Source organism: Lytechinus variegatus, chromosome 8 (genome assembly GCF_018143015.1).
Source record: "Lytechinus variegatus isolate NC3 chromosome 8, Lvar_3.0, whole genome shotgun sequence".
In the NCBI taxonomy this organism is placed as follows: domain Eukaryota; kingdom Metazoa; phylum Echinodermata; class Echinoidea; order Temnopleuroida; family Toxopneustidae; genus Lytechinus; species Lytechinus variegatus.
The window spans coordinates 19811486-19839180 of record NC_054747.1 but is presented as its reverse complement, the minus strand read 5'-3'; the positions used below and the strand labels follow the sequence as shown (position 1 = coordinate 19839180).

At 36.1% G+C, this 27695-nt stretch overlaps 1 protein-coding gene across 1 annotated transcript; it reads left to right on the top strand.

Annotated features, from left to right (window-relative positions):
- LOC121419544 lies at positions 1-27560 on the top strand. The gene is made up of 5 exons (XM_041614000.1): positions 1-157; positions 10769-10864; positions 22018-22131; positions 24293-24508; positions 27118-27560. The coding sequence occupies exons 2-5, from the start codon at positions 10780-10782 to the stop codon at positions 27558-27560; spliced, it is 858 nt and encodes a 285-aa protein (XP_041469934.1). The 5' UTR covers positions 1-157; positions 10769-10779.
- The last annotated feature ends 135 nt before the right edge of the window (positions 27561-27695 follow it).

Sequence of the window (27695 nt, the reverse complement as noted above, 5' to 3'; positions counted from 1 at the left end):
TGGTATGTAATTCTGGAGAGTTATTGATATAGAGTAAACGCATTTCTGCGACGATAGAACGCAGGCTACATAGTATTTCCTGCTCCATCCCCTATCTAAAATTAGAGGACAATCGAGTCTCAGCCATCAGTACAAGGAATCATTATTTTGTGAGTCGGTAAGTCGCAATGTTTGCTTAAAATTGATATCTTTGATATAAATACGATAATATCACTTCATGTTTGACGTATGCAAAGCGGAAGGAGATATCGAATCACATTGCAGTATATGCACATTGCAACAGGCGACATGCTACATGTTAGGTTTTTTTCATTCAGAGGATTGAACGAACATGTTTAACTAAATTGGCGTTAACATTAACAAAATGCTCCTGATATTCAGAACCGATTGTGATTTTTTTTTGAGTAACCTGCAGGGATGGATCCAGGATTTATCAAAAATGGGGGCGTTTGTGTACAGGAAAAGTTTGACAAACAAATAAAATGGTTTTCATTACCAATCGAGGTCATTTTGTTCCAGGAAAAAATGGACATGCCCAAATAAAAAAAGGTTTCACGACCAAATCCCACTCGCAATATTTAGCTCACTCTGATCCCATTTTTCGGAAACTCAAAACGTTGAAAATAAACGATATCCATACTTTACACTCTGCCATTTTTATGTACAAATTCTCAATCAATGCTATACCTATATCCTTTCAAAACATTTTTACTTACAATAGGGACATTCATTTATATCCTACACGTCACTCATCAGACTTTCATTTGACAAACCCGAAAATAATTTTAGCAAAACAATTAGACACCACGGCCCAGATATATGGAACAACATACCCAATCATATCAAACTCACTGCTCTGTCTTTTCTTTTAAAGCTTCATTAAAAAAATACGTTTTATCCAGATATTCATAAATCTCCCAACTGCACTTGCACCCACTAGCACACACTTCATTTTTCAATTTCTACTTTTTTCCTGTTGTTTGATGATTCGAGACATTATTTTTTTTATCTTACAGACACAATTAATTTTCTTAGGTTTCCATCATCCCTTCCTTTTTTCGGCTGCTATTCTTCAAGCATACATTTGCTTATATAGTTTGCCTCTGCATTTTACTTTTTATATATTTTATGTATTCATGTCTTCAGTCACTACATATAAGATTGCCAGTTGGTTATATACTTTATGCTATATTATGATTATGTCTCATGTATTGTTAATTTGTTTTGTATAATATTTCAATAAATGCAGAAAATCCTGCAAAAAAACATCAGTCCTCATTTATTCCCCTGAAACCGTCTGTGTCATCGTAATAAACATAATAAACATAATTACCTAATAAGCATGAGTGTAATTTTATACATTTTGAGAATGTCTATCTAGAACCCCCCCCCAAAAAAAAAATATGATACAACCCTGCTTAACCAATGTAATGTTTGTGGTTAGCATAAAAACCCAGTAGCGGTTCCCCCCAAGTAAGGTCCGTATTATTATTTTTTTCTCGATTTATTTAATTTTGTTTTTGGTTTTTGTTTGCTCTTTTTGTGTGTGTGTGTTTTGTTGTCTTTTTTCTTTCTCATTTTTCTTCTTATTATGCATTCTTTATCAAGGAAGTGTGGGGCTGGGTGGGAAAGCTGAGTATGTGTTTTTTGGTAATTTTTTGTTATTATAACTTCGTCAAATTGTTTTGATTTAATGGTATTGTAAATGAAACCAAATGTTTAATTTGAGATTTATCTGTAGATTATGAGTGTGTTTGTGTTTTCTTAAATTCAGAGATTTCTAGAGCATGTGGAAGATTTTTATTCTTAATTACTAATCTGATTATAAATTGTAAAAGATATATGTTCAATCGATTCTAAGTTTACTTTTGGAATAATGGATTTAAAATGTTTATGTTTGCATTCTGATTCAACTAGGTTAATGATGTCACGTAATTCATCATTTTCACATGTTATACCTGTATTATAATGAGAAGAAATTTAATATGATTTAAAAGAAAATAAACCGCCAAATAACATGTACATGTATGTGCCATCTAGAAAGGCCTGAAAAATAAATAATTACAGCTCTTAATGTTTTCCCTGATGAAGAATTCATGAATGATACTAAATTTCCATTTTAACATGTTTGACTAATTACTATATCGTGATTAGAACAAATAGCATAGTGCATGAAGGATTATTATGTGCATTATATATTGTATATCCTATGCCATTTTATATCGAGAAAGTCAGAAAACCTGAATGAAAAATACAGTTTTTCTGTGGTTTCCTTTGACGACGAATTCATTTATGACATTATTTGATTGCATGGAGAAAGAAAAACGAAAACTATTGTCATGATTGGACGTCACAGGAACCCTTAGAAAAAAGGGTATTGTTTATGTTTTCAGAATTTAGGATTACAAGCTATTACTGTATGCTAATTCGATGATTATGATGATTATGCTAATTGGGCTATAATATTTAAGAAAAATGCTGAAGGTTGCCAAGGTGGCGATCAAGCTGAATTTACTTCAATACTCATCTAGAACATGAATCAAACAAATGAATGTAGATAACTTTTCCAGGTCTACGTGGCCTATGAGACCGTCTACCGTTCAAAGGTGCGTACACTATGATATGAAGGTTTCAGTGGCGTACATTCACGAAGCGACTCTAGTATACCGGATGGATAACCCATTGCAGCACCCCACTTGAATACAGTGCGTGGCGTCAGGTATTTACACGGGTAAAAATGTGGTTGCCCTCCAACGAACGGAGCACACCGAAGCGCGACGAAACGCAGACAAATAAAAGAAAGGGAACAAAAGAACAAAACGTGGAGGTAAAAAAGGAGGGAGTGCCATTTCAATCATTTTATTATAAGTCACGTTTGATGCCGGAGGGATGAACTGCTTCAGGCATATTTCAATATAATTTCGAGATTTTTTTCTCGTATCCTTCGATACATTCCCTTGTCACGATTGCAAAAAGTGCTTGGAATGCTTTCAGGTCGGAATAGCAAAAAGGTCTATGCTTGCGCTTCGCGCTTGCATCAATAGATTAGTAACAATATTCTCTTCATGATGTCACTGAAAACAGTCCTTACTTGTTGTATTTCATGTCTGAATAGTTCACCCTCCTTGATCGTATAACTAACTCTCTATGAAAGGTTGAATTGAATAAAAAGAGAAATATCCAACAAGCTTAATTATGAAGATGTCATCTAAAGTAATAAAGGTGGTTATGGAAGTAAATTTCAGCTTTAATAAAAAAAAAACAGGTACATGCCCATCCTGGTAGTATGCTAATAAGGAAACTTATGACGACGCCCACTCTCCATTTATTTTCATGTTATCATACAAGTTACATGAAATATGAAATATGTAGATTTTCGACATTATAATTGAAATGTGAAACAAAGTTTTAATCCTCCCTGAACACGTGGAATTATCATTGTAACCTATATTGTTTTGATGAAGGGTCTCGTAATTATCATATGAAAAATTGAATATTGTATTCACATAATAAGATGAATGAGTAATAACATCGAGTCTCTCACTTACATCTCACTGTGTTGAACATGGAACTATTTTGTAAAGAAGGAGCGAAGTTTTGAAATGTCAACTTTTTTATTATTACTTCACCTCAAATTTTCATTTCTTGAAATCAGGTTGATACTAAACCCCTTAAAAAAAGTTTGGAAATCTGAGTTTGGCCATTAATTTCCCCCAACTCCCAATTTAACACAATTCATATTTGACAACATTAAAAAAGATAATTTTATTTTCTTTAAAAGGATACCATGCTTTTTATGATCATGCCGTCACGAAAAGAGCAAGATTCGAAAGTGTAGGATGAGGTCGAATTGAAAAGCTGCAATATGAGCAGAAATAGTCATACAGAACATAAAATCCATTCAAATCAAGCACCTGCTTCTGTAGTGATGGTATTGTGAGATAACATGGTTTGGGTCATGGTTTGAAATACCCATGCATGTTTCTTTGTTATATGTTTGCTTATGCTGAGGTGTGTTTGATTCCATGTTGATGTTAGGGTGCATGCGAATAATTAAAAGAAACCGCAAAGAAACTCACTCATCACCATGCACTGAAAAAAAGAACAGTGACATTCAATATTGTGTAATTTTGCAACTTTTTAATTTTGACATTGCCCCGCATTTCAAGGCACTGCACCTACATTTGACCCATAATCACATCATGTTGGGTATCATTTTAAAGAAAATGAAATGATCTGTTTATTGATATTAATTACACATTGATATTTCCTAAGACTGATGTGAAATTATCGATCAAGTCAAAAGATACCGCTGAGTAACTCACTCATCACCACGGAAAAAAGAACAGTGACTTTCAATATTTGTCATTTTGCAACTTTTGAATTTTGACCTTGCCTCACATTTCAAGGCACTGCACCTCCATGTGAGCCATAATCATATATTGTAGGGTGTAATTTTAAATAAAATGAAATGCTCTATCCGTTGGTATTAATGACACATGGACATTTACTAAAATCCCGGAGGAATTATCCATCAAAGTTGGATTTCCAAACTTTTTTTGAGGAGTTTAGTGTGATGTTTTTTCTCAAAGCAATGTTTTGTTGGATAGGACTTGACCTCTAAATAAGCTTAATTAATCGGTTTTCTGGTTGGAATGTCAAAATTTAGAGGCCCGCACTTCGCGCTAGAAATATTCGTCTAATCAGATACCTATCCTATTCATTATTACAAAAGTGAGACTATTTTGATTTGATTTGATTTGATTTATTTGCCAAGTCTATATACACATACATTTCAAGCATATTAAGGTATACATGGTATATCGATTCATAAAGCTTGACAGGATGAACCCATGAAAGCTCAAGAGCTTATTTCCAATGGAGTCCTAAATAGTAAAATCACACTTTATAGTAATGAATAGCAAAACGTATATAAACATTAAAAAACTATCCCGTGTTCAGGTTGTAGAGAAAGACAAAATCAGTTACTTCAGTCCAGTCACTATAGGGTTTGACCCACCACTTATTGCAACACTGGATATTCCACTGCAATGCTTCCCAGGAAGGTCCCCTGAACAACATACTAAAAGTCCCAAAAATTCAAGCAGTGGAAATTTATGGAAATTTGCATATTATGCAAATTAGCCATAAAAAGTTAGAAAAATAAGGAAAATAGTCCAAAAATTACAAAATAAGAGACCAAAACAATTTTTTTTGAGCGAAAATTCATAATAAATAACTTTAATCAATGTTTTTAATCGAAAGTGCAAAAAATCGACCTCATTTGCATAATACAAATAAAATACAAATAAGCATCCTTAAATGGAAAAATTGTCAAAATATTGTGATTTTCCTCTCATTGACTGCTTGAAAATTTCAATAATGAAATTAATATGCTGCTATCACTAAGGACGTTGAATACATTTATATTAAGCTTAGTGTCTGTAGTGTTATTTGCATATTATCCAAATAAGTATCTAACATGTAATAAATATTCAAGAAACACACAGGTGATACATTCCTCAAAAAATGCAAGTAGATTATCTATTGAAATTTGAATATGGCAATGTCTTACAGGAAGTTAACACCATATTAAAAGTCATCAAATAGACAAGCATAGGACAATCACAAAATGTGCATTTTATGCAAATTAGCCATAAAAATCTGCAAATGAGGAAAATAATCTAAAATTTGGAAATCAAGTGTGGAAACAATATAAATTGAACGGAAGCTCATGATAATCTTTACAAATTTGATAATTCTCAAATAAAAAAATTTAAATAAATCTACATCATTTGCATATATAATTATGAGCATCCTTGTATAAAAAAAAACCCAGAAATTTTTATTTTCTCACACAAACAGTTAAACCCTCATTCCACAGAGAGCAAGACCTCTGAAAGACTGCTGTAAGACCATAAAACTTGCTTGATCTTTCAAGGGTCTTTCAACGAACTTTTAAAGATCTCCGATGTCTTTCACGATTCCTGATAGATCTTTGAATACGAGCGACATGAAAGCCTTTCATAAAGTCATGATAAAGGCTTAAAGTGTATATAGACATCTTTTCAGATACGAGAATCATGATTAGACGTTCTTGCTGAATCCAGTTGCTGTTTCAGGATGAAGCATCCATTTTCTGTTCTTTCCTCTTTAATGAATCTTCTAAGGATGGCAACTATCTCCAAATATTGTAGCTATAGTTTCTAAGCAAATCGTATGCAAATAGTATCAATTTCCTGATATTTATGGCAAATGGAAATTCCTCAGTGAGACAATGAACAACCAAGTAGAGGTTAACAGATGAAGGACTTAGCCATATTATTGCCTTTCCAACAAGAGAACACAACATAACGGAACACCTTTAACGTCGCCATCAAATACCATCCAACATTGATTAAACAGTGTGTACCCATTCCAGGATTTGTTTGCCACTTTGTGTTACTCATTGGTGTACTGTGAGGGTATACAGAGGAATAAACCTTTCAGAAATTATGGTACGACTACGGATGTTCGTCTGGAGGAATGCTGACTTTCATACTGTCATGCAGATGTACTTTGGACAATCATACAACTCTCTGTACTGAAATCCGACAAGTCGAGCATAGGAGATTGAATGTCAATCAAGAGGACTTTGACAAGAACCAAACCATTACCCTTGTCTTCTTCCGACACAAGTTGCCTCAATAAGACACTGGACATAAGTTGTGTCGGAAGAGAAGTTTTATAGGAAGGCTTGCGCATGTTGAGCTCCTAAAGCATCAGTAAGGTGAAAATCGGAATTGCTACAATGCAATAAAGAGGACCATAGAATGGTTTGTAGACATGACTGCAAGCTACTGTTGTATGCGGATGACAGTGTTTTACTTTATTCAAGCTCTAACCCCGAATCCGTTGAAAAAAAATTGAGTGAAGAGCTGTCAGGTTGTGTAGATTGGATGACAGACAACAAGCTTTCACTACACCTCGGTAAAACAGAAAGCATTTTATTTAGTAGCAAAGGTAATACCAGCAAAAATAACGGTTTTGAGGTGAAATATAAGGATCAAACAGTTCAGAGAAAAGAATCAGTAAAATATTTAGGTGTCCATTTAACTAGCCAGGTTTCATTCTCTTCCTTAGTAGAGTCTATAGTAAAAAAAGCAAATTCGCGTTTGAAATTTCTGTATAGATACCAAAATTGCATGGATTTGCATGCGAGACGTATACTGTGCTTTGCTCTCATTCAGGGCTTGTTTGATTATGCAAACGCTGCGTGGTTCAATAATTTAGGAAAGTTGGAACAAAAGAAATTGAAAATAATTCAAAATAAAGTGGTAAGATTTATTCTTTGTTTGGGTCCAAGAAACCATGTTGGTTACTCTGAGCTGTCTGCTGTTGGTCTTCTGGATGTCAATCAAAGATCGAAGCAACTCATACTTCACCACGCGCACAAAATATATCATTCAAGGGTGAATCATTACATTGGCTATAACTTTGATCTTGTTAGAGATTTGCATGATCATGACACAAGAAATCGTCAATTTAACTTTGTGATGCCCGAAAACGTTGCCCTTATTGACAAGTGTTTTTATTATAATGCAATAAAGTACTGGAACTCTCTCCCTAATCACATTAAAGCGATCAGAAACTTCGCAAATTTTAAGAGAGTGCTAAAAGATTACTTAGCCAATGAGTATGAGATACTCGAACAAATGAGTTAACTTCTTTAAACTGTTTGCGAGAGATTGTCAACAGTTTTAGCAATTATATTTTAATTTGTTTTTGCTGATGTGGTTTACGGTACACCATGTGGAGTGTTATAGAAACAGTGGATAGAAGGAGAGAAGAAGTGGATAGGCGAGAAAGTGGAGATTTGAGAATAGAGTATTCTTTCTTGAAAATAGTCCTGAAAAGGACTGTAAACCAGAAGGAATGTTGAGTGAGAACAGCTTGAGTAGTAGAGCTGATGAGGAGATGCTGGCTTGAGTCGGCGAGTAGAGATGATGAGTAGTAGAGAGACTCGACGTTTCGGACAGGTTGACTGTCCGTCTTCAGGAGTGATGTCCTGAAGACGGACAGTCAACCTGTCCGAAACGTCGAGTCTCTCTACTACTCATCATCTCTACTCGCCGACTCAAGCCAGCATCTCCTCATCAGCTCTACTACTCAAGCTGTTCTCACTCAACATTCCGTCTGGTTTACAGTCCTTTTCAGGACTATTTTCAAGAAAGAATACTCTATTCTCAAATCTCCACTTTCTCGCCTATCCACTTCTTCTCTCCTTCTATCCACTGTTTCTATAACACTCCACATGGTGTACCGTAAACCACATCAGCAATTGTACATGCCACCATGCAAACCTTCAAACAACATCTAATTTGTTTTTGTTTACAGTTAAAGTGATATTCAGATCATTTCCTTTCTTTCTTTCTTTCTCATACCCTTCTTATTACTCCTCCTAATCTTCCTTCCCCTTCCTAATCTTCTTCTTTTCTTCTTTTTTCTTCTTCCCTTCTCCATATTCTTTTCCTCTTTTTGCTCCTTCTCCTTTCTTTTCTCACTTTTTTTATCATTCTTTTATTTTCTTTCTCTCTTCTCTTTTAGCTTATTCCCCTTCTTGATCATCTTCCTATATCCTTCTTCTTTTTCTTTTCGTTCTTCTTCTTCCCTTCTGCTGTTTTTCCTCCTTTTCTTTTTCTTCTCCTTTTTTTATGTCTTCTTACTTCTGTTTTCTACATGTATATGAATTCTCTATTTCATTTATTTTGCTTTTTGATTGATATTAATTTCAATTTTTTAATGTGTATATACGTTTTGCTATTCATTACTATAAAGTGTAATTTTACTATTTAGGACCCCATTGGACATAAGATCTTGAGCTTTCATGGGTTCATCCTGTCAAGCATTATGAATCGATATACATGTATATAGACTTGGCAAATAAATCAAATCAAATAGAAAAAAGCCTAAAATACACAATTTGTTAACCGGAGTGGCAATGATCCAGGCTGTAACAACTAGCATGTTGGAAGCCCTTAATATCATGCGCTATGACTACATTGGCAGACAACATATTTTTTAGTCTTCGTATTTACCACTGATCATGATGATGATGACGCTGCTCTGCAAGTCCTGGAACATATTTTTTAGTCAAGCGGGTGTAGCCAAACTAATGAAGAAATTGTTAAAGAAACCAATCTGCATGAAGCTACTAGGCCAGATGGAATCTTTGTTACACTTCTTAATGAGACTACTCATGAGATCTAACCTGCCATAAGTTTGCTTTTTCTTGGCCTCCCTTCCGTCGTTCCCATCCATATAAGAAAGGGATGTCAGCTCTAACAAACTACTCACCAATTTCAAATACTGTGCTTTGTTCTTGCCAATCCCATCATCTTGTTAGACATGTTAGACTAACAACATGGCTTTAGGACGTGAAGAGCACATTTCCAGTATTTTCCCTTAAATACAAATTATTTTAGGATAAATATGCATGCTTAGTGATAGCAGCATAATGATTTGAACAACAGTCAATGCGAGAAAATCAAAATATTTTAGGATAAATATGCATGCTTAGTGATAGCAGCATAATGATTTGAACAACAGTCAATGTGAGAAAATCAAAATTTCTTGACATTTTCCATACATGGATACTTATTTGCATCATATGCAAATGAGGCAGATTTGCTAGCTTTTCAAAATAAAAACATTGTACTTATGTATTCATCATTAAAATTTGTTCAAATTACTTGCTTTTGACTTTTAATTTCTAATTTTTGGATTATTTTCCTTAGTTTCTTTTTTTTATGGCTAATTTGCATAATATGCAAATTAATTTTCAGGCATTGTGATAAATTCTCATGCATAGTGATAGTAGCATATAAATGTCTACATGAATGAAATGTTTTCTATATGAGAACAATTACAATATCTTGACATTTTTTCCATATAAGGATGCTTATTTGCATAATATGCAAAATAGGTAGATTTGTTGGCGCTCTTGAATCAAAACATTAAATATAGTTATTTATCATAACTTTTCGCTCAAATTAAACTGTTTTGGACAGTTACAAACTAATTTGTAATCTTTGGACTATTTTCCTTTAGCTTTCTATTGCTAATTTGCATAATATGCAAATTTCATAAATTTCCTCTGCTTGGATTTTGGGGACTTTTAGTATGTTGTTAAGTGACCTTCCTGGAAAGCACTGCAGTGGAAAATCAAGTGTTGCAATTAGTGGTGCTTCACCCCCCCCCCCCTATTCTGGCTAGATTGACTGGACTAGTTCCATTTTTGCCTAGAGAGATTTTTCAAAGATCTTTTTTATTTAAATTTGTAGGTAAGACTCTGAATTAATGCAAGTCCGAGATTTGTAGTCTGCTTCAAAGCCCCCAACCACCCTGTCGCTTCGGGTACGCTCTAAATTACAGGGATTTAAAATAAGTCCACATGGAATGTAGTTAGGGACCAATCGAATTCCGGATTTAGTTTGAATACTTAAGATTCATTTTTAAATCTCGAAAGATTTAAATTTAAATCATTTTAGATTTAAATTTAAGTCTTTAGGATTAAAACTAAATCCCAAAATTGATTGGTCCCTAATTACAGTCCATCTGGACTTATTTTAAATCCCTGTAATTTAGAGTGTTATACAAAACTACTGACGGAAAAAATCGCTGTGCTGACCTGAAGGCCAAACCGGATCGCCTTTTTTACCAGGATTTTATTCGTAATGACAGTAGAACCTTTCAATTTCACACTTTAATTTTACACTTTTCCCTGCAGATTTCAAGAAAATGGCTGTGCGGGCCATTGCAAGTTTAGAGCTCTACGCTATCATCGCATTGATGACATTGATTATGGTGGTCACCACAGAGGATGGTAAGACAACACATATGGCCTAAAAGATATCCTGATGGTCTAAACCAAATTGTGTATTATTCAAGTATTCAGTGATAAGGCATATCACGGGGGGGGGCACTTCCATTCAGAGCGGATACCATGCGCGACCATGGGTTCTCGAAAAGCACCCTAAACACGTAATTTCCATATTCTGAAAATGCACCCCTTAACAAGTATTGGCGTGTGAACCCCTACCCTTAACAAGTATTGGAAACAAAACGATACTCTTGGCAAATATTCCTTGAAATGAATCCCTAAACAAGTACAGGAATGTTTTATTGTTACGGGTCCTTCGGCCGTCGGGTTTGTTACAACCGATAATCCCGACCTTTCGTTTGAGGACGCGTACGCTTATTTAGAACGGTAGTTCATTTTGGGCCCGTCGTCATGGTCGTAAAACTCCGTCCTGTAATGCAAATTGTGTGACATGAGATTTTTTTTTCGTTTCGCATCTGGAACGGAAACATTCAATTTGCGTTTCGTGTGCAAAATTCTGGTTGCTACTATAGTAACAGCGATATATCTGATTTAGGACGACTTTAAAAATCCAAATTTGATTCCTCCCAGAACTCGAGAGGCCGCCCGGGGGACCCACTTCCATTGAATGGTGGATACCAGGCGCGACCACACGTAAAAAGGGAAAGAGTGGGTATACGTATAGGCCTATGTAGCGTTATGAGGGTGTGAGAAACAATGATTAAAATACTGAAAAGGGATATATTTCCACTACTTGTAGGGTGTCACAACCCAAATACTTGTTGAGAGATGCATTTTCATAATCTGGAAAAGACCTTCCCTTGTTTAGGGTGCTTTTCGAAACCCCATGGTCGCGCCTGGTATCCACTCATCAATGGAAGTGTACCCCCGGCAAACCCCCCATTTCTGCGGAAAAGTAAAACATACTGCCCATTACATTGTGTGCTAGAGGCATATCGTTTATGTAGAAGGTGCTGGCAAAAGAAAAAAAACTCCGCAAATTTAGACGGTTTATGGCCTGTTGCATGCTGTGTACATGTCAACGCATGGGAAATGATTCGGCTTGAGAGGTGATCTGACCCATGGAATCAATTGCCAGTGATCCACAAATAATGCACATTAAATGCAATATCGATTCGATGGACTGTAATGATCTATATCTAAGCCTTAATTCGGTAAGTTTTTCCTTACTCAATATGTACTCGATTTGTTTGAAAAACCACTTTCTTATCCATGTCATAATCTACATTTCGCATGTCTCCAGCCAGCTGGAGTCATAGCCATGATATACAGGTACAGTCCCGCCGCGAGCTTAGGCAGGCAAATGGCATGGCATGCTGGTATCGTATGAAAGAGCTTTGCACACGAAAAGCAAGATCTATAGGGCCTGTAACACAAAGCTTGGCAATGATCGTAAAACAATTTTCTACGTTTGATTGTATTGACTGTAATGTATAATCAATTTAGAAATTCGAGTCTATGATTAATCGTTAACTTTTGAGTTACCCGACTCTAATCTCGCGTTGTAGAGATTTGCGAAAGGTGCCTAATGTCGCACCAACGCATAATGTCGCAGCAACGCATAATGTCGCAGATTGCGACATTATGCTAAGAGCGTCCGACGCATAATGTCGTAGTCAACGCATAATGTCGTAGTTTTTCTAACGCATAATCTCACATGTCGCAACGCATAATGTCACAGCGGTATTTTCTTTAGGACTCGAGCTACAGATAAGATATAAAATATGCTTTCACTTAGTATTTTGAGACACGAGAAAGAGAAAGGAATTATTTGGAAATCAGGATTACTCTTTGTATGGGTATTTATCGGTTTATTGTCATTTCGTCTACTGCCTTTTCCCCACTGTCGCATGGTCTGATATCATTTCGATTATTATTAGTTAGTCAACTATCAACAAAGTCCAATAACCATTTCGTCTAATTACCATCTCGTCTAATAGCCAGTTGGTCTAATAGCCGTTTTTTATATTATTATTTCGTCTAATTGTATTTTTTCAGTTGGTCCAATATCCACCTTGTCCAATATCATTACGTCTATTACCTTTTGGTCTAATAGCCAATTGGTCTAATAACCACTTGGTGTACTCTCATTTTCGTCTATGTTCCATTTGGTCTAACTTCAGTTGGTTCGCTATCACTTTGTCTAAACCCATTTCTGCTAACAAGCATTTGGTATCATTGCCAAGGGTCCAATCACCAATAGGTCCAATTACCCGTTCTAGGACAATTATCCCCCCCCCCCTGGACGATCACCCATCCGGACAACTACCCCCTGACAATTTTACCCCCTGAGGACAATTACCCCCTGGACAATTACCCCCCGAGGACAATTACCCCCCGAAAAATTATCATCGAGAACAATTTTCCCCCAGACAACCACCCCCGAGAACAATTATCCCCGGACAACTACCCCTGGACAACTACCCCCTAGAACAATTCCCCCGGACATCTACTCGCCGGACAATTAATTACCTCCTGGACAACTATTCTAAATATATTGAAACCTGTGCCACCGACTAAGACTCACGAATGGTTCACGCCCGGGGGGGGGGGACTCAGTATATAATGCATAGTGGCCGGGTATGTGCCGCGGAGGGGTCCCCCATTTTTACACTCAAATTTCAGTTCCAAGGCATAGCATCTTTATCTGGTTGAGAAAAAGAACCAAGGAAGCTGCTCCATAGCAAAGCATTTTCTTCTTATCGAGAAAAAGAAGAAAGAAATCCGCTCCAAAACTTGGCATATTTTTCGTTACGCCGTTCCGGTCGCATTGATCTGCTACAATGAGCTGCAATTTTGGTGAAATGCGGCCGCAGAGCGCTGTCCGACCATCGCCTCTGCGCGAGCGCACCCGGTGGCCGTGCCGCCTGCATCATGCACGCATGCCCGTTCCATAGGGATGCATACGCACTCACACGCTGGCGAGCCGTTCCAAGGACCCCGTTTTTTGTCTCGCCCGCGGCACACCCCTACCACTTTTTTGCCGAGTGGGGGGGGGTAATTGTCCGGGGGTAACTGTCTGGGGAATCATTGTCCTCGGAAACATTCAATTTGCGTTTCGTGTGCAAAATTCTGGTTGCTACTATGGTAACAGCGATATATCTGATTTAGGACGACTTTCCAAATCCAAATTTGGTTCCTCCCAGAGCTCGAGAGGCCGCCCGGGGGACCCACTTCCATTGAATGGTGGATACCAGGCGCGACCACACGTAAAAAGGGAAAGAGTGGGTATACGTATAGGCCTATGTAGCGTTATGAGGGTGTGAGAAACAATGATTAAAATACTGAAAAGGGATATATTTCCACTACTTGTAGGGTGTCACAACCCAAATACTTGTTGAGAGATGCATTTTTAATAATCTGGAAAAGACCTTCCCTTGTTTAGGGTGCTTTTCGAAACCCCATGGTCGCGCCTGGTATCCACTCATCAATGGAAGTGTACCCCCCGGCAAACCCCCCATTTCTGCGGAAAAGTAAAACATACTGCCCATTACATTGTGTGCTAGAGGCATATCGTTTATGTAGAAGGTGCTGGCAAAAGAAAAAAACTCCGCAAATTTAGACGGTTTATGGCCTGTTGCATGCTGTGTACATGTCAACGCATGGGAAATGATTCGGCTTGAGAGGTGATCTGACCCATGGAATCAATTGCCAGTGATCCACAAATAATGCACATTAAATGCAATATCGATTCGATGGACTGTAATGATCTATATCTAAGCCTTAATTCGGTAAGTTTTCCTTACTCAATATGTACTCGATTTGTTTGAAAAACCACTTTCGTATTCCTATGTGAGCCATCCTGGGAAAATGGGTATTATAGGTGAAATTTTGGATTTGGGGTTTTTTATGTTTTCTGGTACCTGGGCACATGTACAATGTGTATACAAAATATTAGAGTCTAATTCATGTTTAAATTAGAGATATGGCCAATTGAATCAGGTGTACCCCCCCCCCCTGCCTTGCTGAATGGGTAGTCATGGTAGTCGGGCTTATTATTCATCTTTTCATAATATAGGGAAATGTTGGTTCTTTTGTAACGCGCAACATACCTGGCATAGGCGAGGTGATCTTTTGTAGTGCAGACATAATTTCATACATACACACCTAGGCGAATACAATAAAACAAATTATTATGCATATTCAACCACACCCACACTAGAACCCACACCCACACACTCACATTATATGCAAAAAACCCTTATGGAGACCATTTGTCATACTACATTCGTCATAGCGCGTAGTTTTAACATGGGAGGAGATCACCAGATCCAATGACCAGGGGCAGATGGGGTTGGATTATTTATCTGAATTCTTCTTTTTTTGTGCCGGGCGGGGGGGGGGGGCAGCCCATCATTATTTTTTTTTGGGGGGTGCCCACCCCCACATACGCCGCAGAATATTTTCGAAAATGGGAGGGGGCTGTCCATGCAAACAAAAAGATCACAATCAAATGGTATTTTTTTACATGTCTATACATGCGTTCTAGGTTAAAAAGTGGGGCCAAAGCCCCTGCCCACCTCTACCCGAGATTTGTCCCTGCCCATACCCCCTCCCCCCCCAAAAAAAAGACAATACCTTGCTGTTTGTCCATACTTTACTTTCTCGCAAAGTAAAATCTAAAAAAAAATCATGTTTAAGCTTTGGAAAATAAACACAAACAAAATTCAATTTTGCAAAACCAAGTTTTTCATGTGGCAATAAACAATAGTGAAAAGCTGATGCGAGCTACATTTCATAAAGATTTAGTATGACAGCAACTCTTGACGAAATATCAACTTTCATTGAACGAGCGAATCAGGAAGCAGAAGTTTCACTGTTTTCATGGTAGTTTTCATTCGAGCAAGGGATCATATGAACATTTCTTGAAATGGGCCAAAGTTGGTTTCTTTTTAGGGATAGGGTAGTCATGGAAATATATTTCACAAATTAGTGCCAAATTATCTGGATCACTGAAGGATTATGATTTTTTGTCACTTCGTTTAAAAAGAAAAAAAATTGCATAAAAACTTGTCTCCACATATTAAAACGACAGGTATTATAACTAACAAATAATCACAAATACATAATCTACTTTTAATTTTCTATGCTACACTCTGTACACGTGTGAATGAAATGCGTTGTAAACATCTTATGCTTGAATAAAAATATAATTTCAGAGGTTAATTCTTGATATGGAAGAGACTACATACATTTACTCTTTTCTATGCAGCAGTATTAGCAAAACTCAGGGATGTGCATCGCTCTCCACTGTCCAAATTTGCACTAAAAAGGATATAAAACACGACAATCTCTCCTTATAGTGTGTGCCTTTAGTATTATTACACACTCCTTAATACATATCGCAAACTTACCACATTTCAATTTTCTACAATGACATCCTTCTAATGGGTCAGCAAACGTTATAAATTAAGTTTAATGTTTTTTAATCGAAAAAATTCATAGAGTTTGTTCATTAAAAAAAACCATGAATTTATTGTTCCATTTCCTCCCCTACCGGAGAGGCCGAGGTGCCTTGTCATCATCTAAGATGTTTCCATATATCCCATTCCTTCTATTTGGAAAATCCAGTTGATATATGGGAGTATCTGAGAGAGTATGTCAGCAGGGTCACCAAAAGGGATAATTTTCGTCCTCTGCATAGTTTGCTTTCTTCATGTCCCGGTCTTAAAAATGCCACGTTCCGATGACTCGAATCTGCATGCTTGATGAATGCAATTGAAAAGTTCACCGATATTAATGTGTTATAAAACCAGTCACATTACACTCTTATTTCTTCATGATTCATGGACATTTATCAACAACATGATATTTAACATTTCTCACTTTGACTTTGTGTAAATGTTACTTGTATTTCTAATAATGGTGGAAGTACTCCTTGATGTCATATTTTTCTACCAAAAATAATAAGATTAAACTATTGTTGGGTAAAAGAAATCCCTCCAAATTCATGAGATGTTCATATTTAAATTTTTAATTTTGATATATCACTTGCAAACAGCTTTCTCTGCATGAGCCTTTATCCAAATTCTATATTTCTTTCATTTTTATGGTTATCATATATTTTTTTATATTTTCAATGATTCTAGATTTCATGTACTAATACTGGTAAAATTAGTTTTAAAACAATATCTTATAAGGCGGCAATTAAGTGAATTCGTGGAGAAATCGGTTACAACTGACATGATAACGTCAAAACTGGCACATTATTTCCATATAGAATATGGATAAAGCATGGAAAGCTACCTGAAGCTGTGGTATTGGTGAATCCCATATCAGAGTCTTAAAGTACTTCTTGAAGGGCGGCTGTCAGCTGCATTGTGGTTCTGAGATGCCTTGTCCTCACTGCACTAATACAGTTGCTCTGTAGATCCATGATGTGCCTTTAACATGCTTCAAATAACGAAATAAAACAAGGCCAATTAGTTAACAAATTTTCAAAGTTAAAGTTTATTTTAAAAAAAACTCTACTTAAGGAAAAGTCTTTTTAAAAAATATTATTTTTTTATTTTCAAAAATATTTCTTTTTGAAACATTGAATGATTTTGCAAACCTCATGTAATGTAGCTCGACTAGATGGTCGAAAAAATAAGAAATAACCCCCCCCAAAAGCCAAATAACAATATATATATGTATTGTTATTTTTGAATAAATTTCTTATAAATCTGTTTTCTAGTTATAATTTCGATATCATTTGCACAGTTTTGGTGAACCTCAAACAAACGAACCCCACCCCCTCTGAAAAAAATTAAAATCAGAAGTCCGACAAATAAAAATTTGTTTGGGAAGGGGATTTGAAAAATGTCCATAATTAACCGATTTAAAAGGGTACTTCGAGCTTAAAATGATCTCATCAAACGTACTAAGATACAACAAGCAAATGCCGCAAATTTCATCAAAATCTGATAACTAGATCTAAAAGGGTTTTTCATGCAATATATGCACGTCTTAATAAGTATTCGTTAGATGGGCTGATGATGTCACATCCCCACTTTAATTTTTCTTATGTCAAAACATAAAATCATACTTATTTTGTCACACGTGTGTGAATGATAATCACCCTTTTTGCATTCATTAATATCTAGTCTTGGAGGCGGAAAATAGAACAAACATTATTTCATGTAATGAAATACAAAATAACATTCAAGTTGAAACATCTTTGCATAAGTTTGTCAAGTAAATTCATAAAAAATCATGCATAGAACTGTTTCACCGAAATAATCCATATCTTTAAATTATCATGGCTTTTTTTACTCCTTGTCCAATTTTGATTTTTTTTAAATATATATTTTTACAAACTTATTGCAGGTGATATATTTAACTTGAATCTCTATGTTACATACAAATATGTAACATAGCCCGTCCGCACCTACTTAGATAGTCCGTCGTTACATACAAGTATGTATCGACGAACTATCTAAGTAGGTGCAGATCTAGATCTAGTTGATAGCCTAGGCAGACATAAGTTAGATCTTAAAAAGGCCGTCAAAGGCCCGGACAAATACCGCGAACCGCTCCAGCAGTCGCATGTAATTTGAAGTTCGTAAAATGCTCTCTCTCGATCGATCCACATAAATACGCAACACAAAATTCACATTAAAGTGTTATGTTGCCATGTTCCTCGCATCACAATTATCAATGAATTTAACAAAACAAATCAATCTGCAACATTATTTAACTTACCTTCATGAGTTTGAGCCAGGGGAATTAAATCCAATCAACACATATCCGAACCCGCCACCAAATATATCGAGCAAATATCCACTGTTCTGAAAAATAAAAATGCGCCTGACATTTTTTTTTATTTCCCGCGGGTTGTTTGTTTTATTTTTTCCTCGCGACGCGCGCCAGACAAAGTTTGATGACACGCGTATTTAAATGACGTCCTAGCGCATCTATTGTCTCTCACCAATAGTCTGGTTTTCGCGCGACGCCACACATGTCATAATCTACATTTCGCATGTCTCCAGCCAGCTGGAGTCATAGCCATGATACAGGTACAGTCCCGCCGCGAGCTTAGGCAGGCAAATGGCATGGCATGGCATGCTGGTATCGTATGAAAGAGCTTTGCACACGAAAAGCAAGATCTATAGGGCCTGTAACACAAAGCTTGGCAATGATTGTAAAACAGTTTTCTACGTTTGATTGTATTGACTGTAATGTATAATCAATCTAGAAATTCGAGTCTATGATTAATCGTTAACTTTTGAGTTACCCGACTCTAATCTCGCGTTGTAGAGATTTGCGAAAGGTGCCTATTATGCGTTGGTGCGACAATCCCGACCTTTCGTTTGAGGACGCAGACGCTTATTTACAACGGTCGTTGACTTTGGAAGGGACTTTTTGGGCCCGTCATCATGGTCGTAAAACTCAGTCCTGCAATGCAAATTGTGTGACATGAGATTTTTTTTTCGTTTCGCATCTGCGACGGAAACATTCAATATGCGTTTCGTGTGCAAAATTCTGGTTGCTTCTATGGTAACAGCGATTTATCCGATTGAGGACGACTTTCCAAAGCAACATTTGACTCCTCCTAGAGCTCGAGAGGCCGCCCGGGGGGCCCACTTCCATTGATTAGTGGATACCAGTAGCGACCACCCGTAAAAGGGGACAGAGTGGGCAGGTACGTTATGTATATAGGCCTATGTAGCGTTATGAGGGTGTGAGAAACAATGATTAAAATACTGAAAAGGGATATATTTCCACTACTTGTAGGGTGTCACAACCCAAATACTTGTTGAAAGATGCATTTTCATAATCTGGAAAAGAATTGCTTCCCTTGTTTAGGGTACTTTTTGAGACCCCATGGTCGTGCCTGGTATCCACTCATCAATGGAAGTGGTCCCCCCGGAATTTGAATCTAATCCCATTTCTGGGGAATGTACACGAAAAGCAGATTTGTAGGGCCTGTAACCCCCCTGTTACACAAAGCTTAGCATTGATCGTAGAGCAGTTTTCTACGTTTGATTCTATTGACTGTAATGCACAATCAATCTTAAAAATCAAGTGTATGATTAAGCGTTAACTTTTGTGTTAGGGGACCCTAATGCTAGCGTCCGTGAGGATTGCGAAAGGTCCCAATTATCGGTTGTAACAGGGTTTACCTTTACCATTTGGTTTAGTACGACCCCACTTCTACACTTCGCGCAGATCGGACTCTACAGTGCGTCCCAGAATAAACGAAACCGAGATTTAGCGGGCATTTATCATAACTTTATTATAAATATAATAGACAAATGACCTACCAATTTAAAGCTTAGAATCTCTTCTTTCATTTGATATTACTAAGGTTATTTCTTATTCACGCATGAGTGAGCAAAAACAATTTGAAGAAATGATACCAAAAACTCATTTGGCGGGGATATCTGGGTTTTAAAAAGAAAACCACATTTCTGAAAAATTCAGTATCTGCTATTTAATTTGGTACCTAAATTACAGAAAATTGTCAAGAAATAAAAATGTTCTGGTCATTTGAAATTAGGCTTGTATTTCCATAATTTCATGAGATAAACGTGTTTTCACTGGTTTCTCACAGAAACTTACGCATGGTGAACAAAAGATTTAATGCACGGCTGATCGTCAACAAAACGGAGTGTCGAGTGAGTTTGAGAGCCAGCCTGGAGAACCTCTTCAATTTATGAAATTATTGAAATTCAAGCCTTATTTCAAATGACCATAACTTTGTTATTTTTATTATTATTTATTCAGATTTGATATGCCCACCATATAACTTAAATAATTTCATGTACTTTGCTTATTTCATTCTAAGATGTGCATCCAACAACTGTTTGCTAATTTAATTCAATTATCTATCAGTAAACATTTGTTACGTAACTAGATTTCTATTTTAAAAAAAATCTAATTGATATTCAAAAATAATGTTTAATAGTAGTACATGTTCTATGAGTTGTTATGACCGTATCGGTCCAGTTTATTTTTTTTTTAATCTTTCTTTTAACAAAACTGATGGGTGCACATAAAAATCTAAATATCATTACCATTCTTTGTCTTTTACGACGTCCTTAATTTCCTTTCTTTTTCTTCATCGAAGGGGGCGAGGTTCCTGTAAGTTGGGTGGGTGCTGGAGCCTTGTGAGTACACATTTAAGAATGTGGAGGCATGCTTTTGCTGTTATCTAGCCCATTTCTCTTAAGCTTCCTTGGTGCTTTTCAGGCTCCAGTACCTTACACAAATTTCATGCTATGTTAAGCATTACACAAATCCTTTAAAGTCAGTCTGGCATGGGTATATAATTCCCCTCTTTTATTTTGCCCGGCATTACACATTTGTCAATAATTTTTGTATAAATGTGTTTTTATTGAAATTTATTAAATATAATTGTATATACCGGAATGTGCAATACTTTCTCAATTTTTTTTTCTGTGAGCGCTCGCATGCCTCTGGGCAATAGTACTCTGAATTTTACTTTTGCGATCCCTATCCCATGAAAAAAACAACATTCTCTAACTCTCCTCCTTCTTTTCCTTCAATTTCACTTATTTATGTTGAATTATTAAATTCCAGATTATATTTTTGTCTTTACATTGTAAAATTTTGTGTGTTTTTTGTGGCCAAATGAATAATAATAAGAAGAATAGAACGGCGTAACCTATTTGATGGAGTAAAATACTCGAGTATAGGTTAGGCATGAATCACGTTGAAATTGTTATACAATTTTAATTTAATAAAACAAGCAAAAAACGACTAGTGCTTGTTTTTTGCGACGGAGTCAACCTAGATAAGACCTCGGTCAAACATGATCATATACAATCGTCGCGTCGTATTTTTTTTTCAAAAATGTGTAAATTTTATTTCAGTTTTATAAAGACTTGTTCCATACGCCATGTCTACTCAACTCAAAATTTGTGGCTCATTATGTACTCTGCTGTCAATTTGAATTATTTAATTTTTGCTGCACGCAATGTGAGGTACCTATGGCATTCAGAATAGATAAAGTGGATAATAACAATGATCAAAAAAGAGAACCGCCATTCATAAATATTCTCGATTTCCCTGTCGGTTCGCAATACAATTCAAGTTCAAATTTAAGTCGAGGGTAAAGTTAGTTATAAGAATTGTTTTCCGATATGAAAATAGCTAGGTTCATATGTTTTGTTTGATTGTTTTTGTTTTAGATATTCCTGTGGGTGAGGTACTCATGGATGACAGGCCTGTCATTCTACGAGGATATGACGGGATACTGCATTGTCGATTTAGAGGTGAACCATTGGCTGTCTACTGGGAAAAGGGTAAGGGCATGGTACTGTCTTTAAATGATTGTTTAAGTTATTGATTGTTTGATTGCATTTAATGCTCTTTCAAATTAACTTCATATCAAAATTTATAATAAGCTAAATATAAAACATATCAATGCAACAAGGGAACCCATTTAAAAGCGAGGAACTCATTAAAATATATATTTCTTCCATGAAATTCAAATCGTGATTAACAGAGTTCAATAGAGTAATGAAAATAATACTATTTAGGTCAAGCGTTTTATGCATAAACACTAAATTTCAAATACTCCTAGTATTGTCATACAAATCTTGCAGGGTCGCTAACGACATGAAACTTCAGTTCTGATCTCAAAAGCCGGGGTGCGATTCATCGCATCCGTTGTTATAATGAACCTCTGACTGATTACTAATGTTGTTGCTGATTGGGCGTATGCAGAGCATCAGTAAAAAAACGCAACAAGTCCAGGAAAACTGTTCCTTTGTAAATGAGATACGCCTTGGTATATACAGTGCGTATCAAAAAAAACGGGACAGATTTGAAAAGTCTATAACATTTTAGTTTCAAATTATTATGTCTATATTTTGGTGTTAATATGTGCTCTAAGGTCTTGTCTTTCAAATGCTATAAAAAAAATTTAGTTTCGTTCATGCTTGAGCGAACACGGGACGTTTTTGTTGGGATTTCAAAAAGAGGCTTGCGCCAGAATTTCAGAATATAAGTGATATGATGTTCGGACTTCTTGCTAATTAGCAGACTTCCTCTTAACCTTTTCATTATCTTTGCCATAATTTTCCAATCATGCGGTCAAAATTTTATTTGCAGATCTATTTATTTGCTTGAATTATTCTGTTATTTCTTTTTAATATGCTATCTGTTAGCTTTGAATATTCCTTCTTCAAGCTAAATTTTTTTTTTTCAACCGAATTATGGGAGAGCATGGATTTTTTTTCAAATAATTTCATTATGTGCTACAAAGGTTATGGTGCCTTTTGAACAAAGCCACACAGATGGGCGGGCGCTAGGGTTGCTCCCCCCCCCCGATTAAAAAAATCATGACGAAGAAAAAAGTGGACAGGAAATAAGGAAAGATAGAAAGTAAAACATGATAAAATTTTCTGAATATCATATCAAAATCTATCACAAAATTTGATATTGTAATTTAAAAAAGTGGGAATGTTTGCGTGCTCACTTTGCTCGCTCACAATTTTTTAATACATTTTACCCGATCTGCCATATCTAGCTCCCTCAAAATTGACTCAATACACCATTGTCATTGAAAACATGAATCCCTTCCTGTGTTTCCTGTCAAGCAATTAAACTTGGTCAAGGAATTAATGACCCCTTGAAAAATATATTCATGTCTTTTAAAGGTACATTACATTATTTGTTTCACATAATAAAACGATTTGAATAATCACAAGTTTTCCCAATTAATAATTAAAATCTTCTTGCGTGGGTTGACAAAAAAATCTTCTTTTCTCAGTTACTTATGAAGTAAAATTAAAAGGTAAGAGAAGTTTAAATGAAAAAACAAAATAATTCAATTAAATAAATAACTTTGTAAATGAAGTTTGACAGCATAATTCGAAAATTGTGACACAGATAATGAAAAGGTCCACAAGAAGTCTCCTGATTAGCAAGAAGTCTGATCATTGTATTACACATATTCTGCAATTCTGGCGCAAGCCTCTTTTTGAACCCCCAACAAAAACGTCCCGTGTTCGCTCAAGCATGAATAAAATTTATTTTTTTAAATTGCATTTCAAAGATAAGACCTTAGAGCATCTATTAACACCAAAATATAGACATCATTATTTGAAACAAAAATTTTATAGACTTCAAATCTGTCCCGTTTTTTTTATACGCACTGTAGTTGCTATTTTCGAAATGCTTGTATTTTCTCTTAAAGATGCACCCAAATGTGATCAAATGAATAGTTTACAAACTCCACCAATGCTCTTATCGTTCAACGAAATTTAAGCCGCTATTTTGATTCACCTGTGTTTACAAACAAAGGTTAACAGAATGATGACCCTTCATTATTATATAACATAAATGTTCTTTATCTTTTCAGTAGGAAACTCTGCAGATGATTATCTCAAACTGCTAATGAACTTTTATCTTTCCTTCTTTCTTTCTTTCTTTCCTTCTTTACATGACAACGAATTCTAGGGCCAGATTTGGCATCAGCAACAAAACTAGTCTCGTGGCATCCACCTACGGGAGGAATTCGTGTGCAGTCGTATGGGATCGGAAAGTACAACCTTACGGAAGACTTTTCCTTGGTGATCCATGACGTCGAGGATAATGACGCAGGACGGTACATATGTATAGTATCTGACTTCAGAGGTTACGAACTCAGCAATCACACTGTGGCCACAGTTAAAGGTAGAAACCGATGCTAATTGTGTCTCTATTAAAGGTCAAGTCCACCCCAGGAAAATGCTTACTTGAATAAATAGAGAAAAATCAAACTAGCATGGTGCTGAAAATTTCATCAAAATCGGATGTAAAATAAGAAAGTTGTGACATTTTAAAGTTTCGCTTATTTTTCACAAAACAGTGATATGCACAACTAGGTGGGTCAGTCGATGATGTCCATCACTCACAATTCATTTTGGTTTTTATTGTTTGAATTATACAATATGTCATTTTTTTTATAGATTTGACAATTGGGAGCAACTTGACTGAAACATGGTATTAAACAATGCTTTTGTCACATGTCCAGGGAGGAATTAATCGTTGTATCACTTGCCAACGAGGAGAAAATTGGAATATTTCATATTTGACATAAAATACAAAATAAATAGTGAGGGGATGATGTCATAGTCTCCTCATTTGCATACCAGCCAGGATGTGCTTATCTATTTTGTGAAATTAAGCGAAACTTTTAAAATGTCATAACTTTCTTATTTTACATCCGATTTTAATGAAAGTTTTAGTTTTATGCTCGTTGGATTTTTCTCTTTTTATTTAAATCAACCTTTTTGGGGGTTGGACTTGTCATTTAATAAACATAATATAAATTATCAATAACAGAACAAAATCACATTGAAACTGTGCTATTAGAATACGAACTCCAGGGGGTTGCACTTAATGGGGTACTCCGGGCTGAAAATAATATGAATTGAACAGATATAGAAAAATCATTAAAACAAACACTTAAAATGTCATCAAAATGGGCTAAAGAATAAAAACTGTACACTTTAAATACACAATACATATTCTATCTACTTGTACTCATTCATGTGTTACGTTTAGGACGGTCAGAGAGTGGATTGGGCACCTGGTAGTCAGGGAAACTCTTTTATCAACCACATATTGTACCTCTTCTATGTTTTGCTTCCTTTGATACTTTTTCTCACCTAGCAACTATCAAGATTTTTTTCTTTTCCTCGTCTGCCAGGTGCTCCATCCCCTCACTCTGTCCGTATGATTGTCATTGTAAATAAAGTACATGTATTCATATTTACAGCTGCAGATACCCTTACAAAGGACGGTCTACTATTTTCTATTTCACTGGCATACGACCAATTCTGTCAAATATTTCATGTCACATTAAACGTTGCAATCTTAAAAAGCAATATAATAGACGGGTCTTCTTTCCTTCTTTCTTTCTTTTATGTTTTGCTTTGTCTTCGTTGTCTTATCTAGTAACCTATGTGTCCCTGTTCTTTGTAACGTTCTCTGTTTTCGTCCTTGTCCAGTTTGTGTAACCTTCGAGCTCAGCTTTATTTTTTCTGTAACTATTAGCTATAAATGATTACAGATTATCTGTTAAGGGCCTATCCACAACAAGCTTTTGCTTTACTTCAGGTCCATCCACTCTGAATCAGCATTTATATTGTAATTATGCATCCTATTTCGGAATGAGTTATATGTTTCTTGTATTTTTATTGATTTGTAAAAAATAAAATGAAATTAAAAATGGAAATGAAATGAAAGTTGTGGCATTTTAAAGCTTTGCATTATTCCGGTGAAAAATGCAAGGCATGTCTGCATGAATATTTAATGAGCAAACTGATGATGTCATATCCCCACTTGTTGTCTTGTACTTGTTATATCAAATTACTTTTATTCAAGTTTTCCCCCAAAGAACTAAAAAAAAATTGATTGAAACGAATTTAATGCATTAGATATCCATTCAGCTACACCTTATTTCATATTTAGAGAAACGTATAATTGAGACTAGTGTGAAAAATGAATTAATTTTGATTCCGTAATAACATAAAAATCAAAGTGAGGCTATGGCATCGTCAGTTCAGCTAATGAATATTCATGTCGACCTGCATGTCCATATAATCTTGATAGGGCATTCCAGATAAACCACCATTCCACAGAGAGCAAGACCTCTGAAAGAATACTGTAAGATCATGAAACTTGCTTGATCATTCAAAGGTCTTTCAACGAAATTTCATAGATATCTGAGGTCTTTTATGATTCCTGATGGATCTTAAAGAGGTCTTCATTGTCTTCATAAACATTTTGAAACGGTTCGAAACAGTCTTTCAGAAAAAATGGTATTTTGATGGTCTTTCAATGAACTTTCAAGGTTCTTATTATTTTTTCAGTGATCTTTCGGCAGTCTCTCAACATGCTCAAGGGTTTGCAGAGATCACTGTAAGACTCATGAGAGATCATTGAAAGATCATTGGAAGACCCTGCAAAGTCCATGGAAAGAATTCTGAAAGATCACTTGTTGCATAAAAGATCTCTGAAAGACAATTGAAAGATCTCTATAAGACTAGTCAATGCCCGGTAAGACAAAGTACCAATCACTTTATTACAGTTTTTTGAGGGGGCTTTCTGAGCCGTTCCACAGGGATGACAAATTTCAGTGATCTTGAAGACTGCTGTAAGACCTTGCAAATATTTGGCCTCACCGAATAATCGCTAACCGGTGTGTTACGTGGCACATGAGTAGGTTCCACCGATGTAACTGTGCCATGAAAATAGATAGTGTTACAGGTTATGTGATCTTTACTTGTTAATCGTAGTTCCACCCCAGGAACCCTTCCCAACAATTGACCAATGCCCATCAGGATCAACCGGAAGTAGAGCCAACTCGTGTACGTTGACAACCGATATAGGTGATGACACGACAGAACTAACATGTCAAGCACTGGGTGCGCCGAGAGACATCGTCTCGCTCTCCTGGACGCTCAGGGGCAGAACCATCTCCCACCAAGAACCATACAGATATGCAAACCCAGACGGCGAGACGGAAGATTTGAAATTTACAATTGACGCAACGCCAAGCTATGATCCTTACGTCTGTAGTGCCATTCTGCCGGCAACCATCCGAGGAAATGCGACCGCCAGCGTCATAGTGAAACCAGCACCAATTACAACAACCACCGAATTTGTAGTAACTACAAATGCAACAGATCCGTTCGTTGGAGATCCCGGTAATAGATCTTTAGGAAAAGGTATGGTATGAATATGATATAGAACATGATTGCGAATAGGGAATTCATAGCCAATCTTAAACGGGTTATCCCTACGATACGATTTCTTAAATATTTTTATTACTTTAATTGTTACAATGTATGTAGGCTTATATAGTTGTTACATA

Excerpts from the sequence above, each read along its gene's own strand:
- LOC121419544 (XM_041614000.1), top strand. The coding sequence starts at position 10,780 with ATGGCTGTGCGGGCCATTGCAAGTTTAGAGCTCTACGCTATCATCGCA. Across the intron at positions 10,865-22,017 it reads GGTGGTCACCACAGAGGATG|ATATTCCTGTGGGTGAGGTA; the intron begins GTAAGACAACAC and ends TTTTTGTTTTAG. Across the intron at positions 22,132-24,292 it reads GGCTGTCTACTGGGAAAAGG|GGCCAGATTTGGCATCAGCA; the intron begins GTAAGGGCATGG and ends AACGAATTCTAG.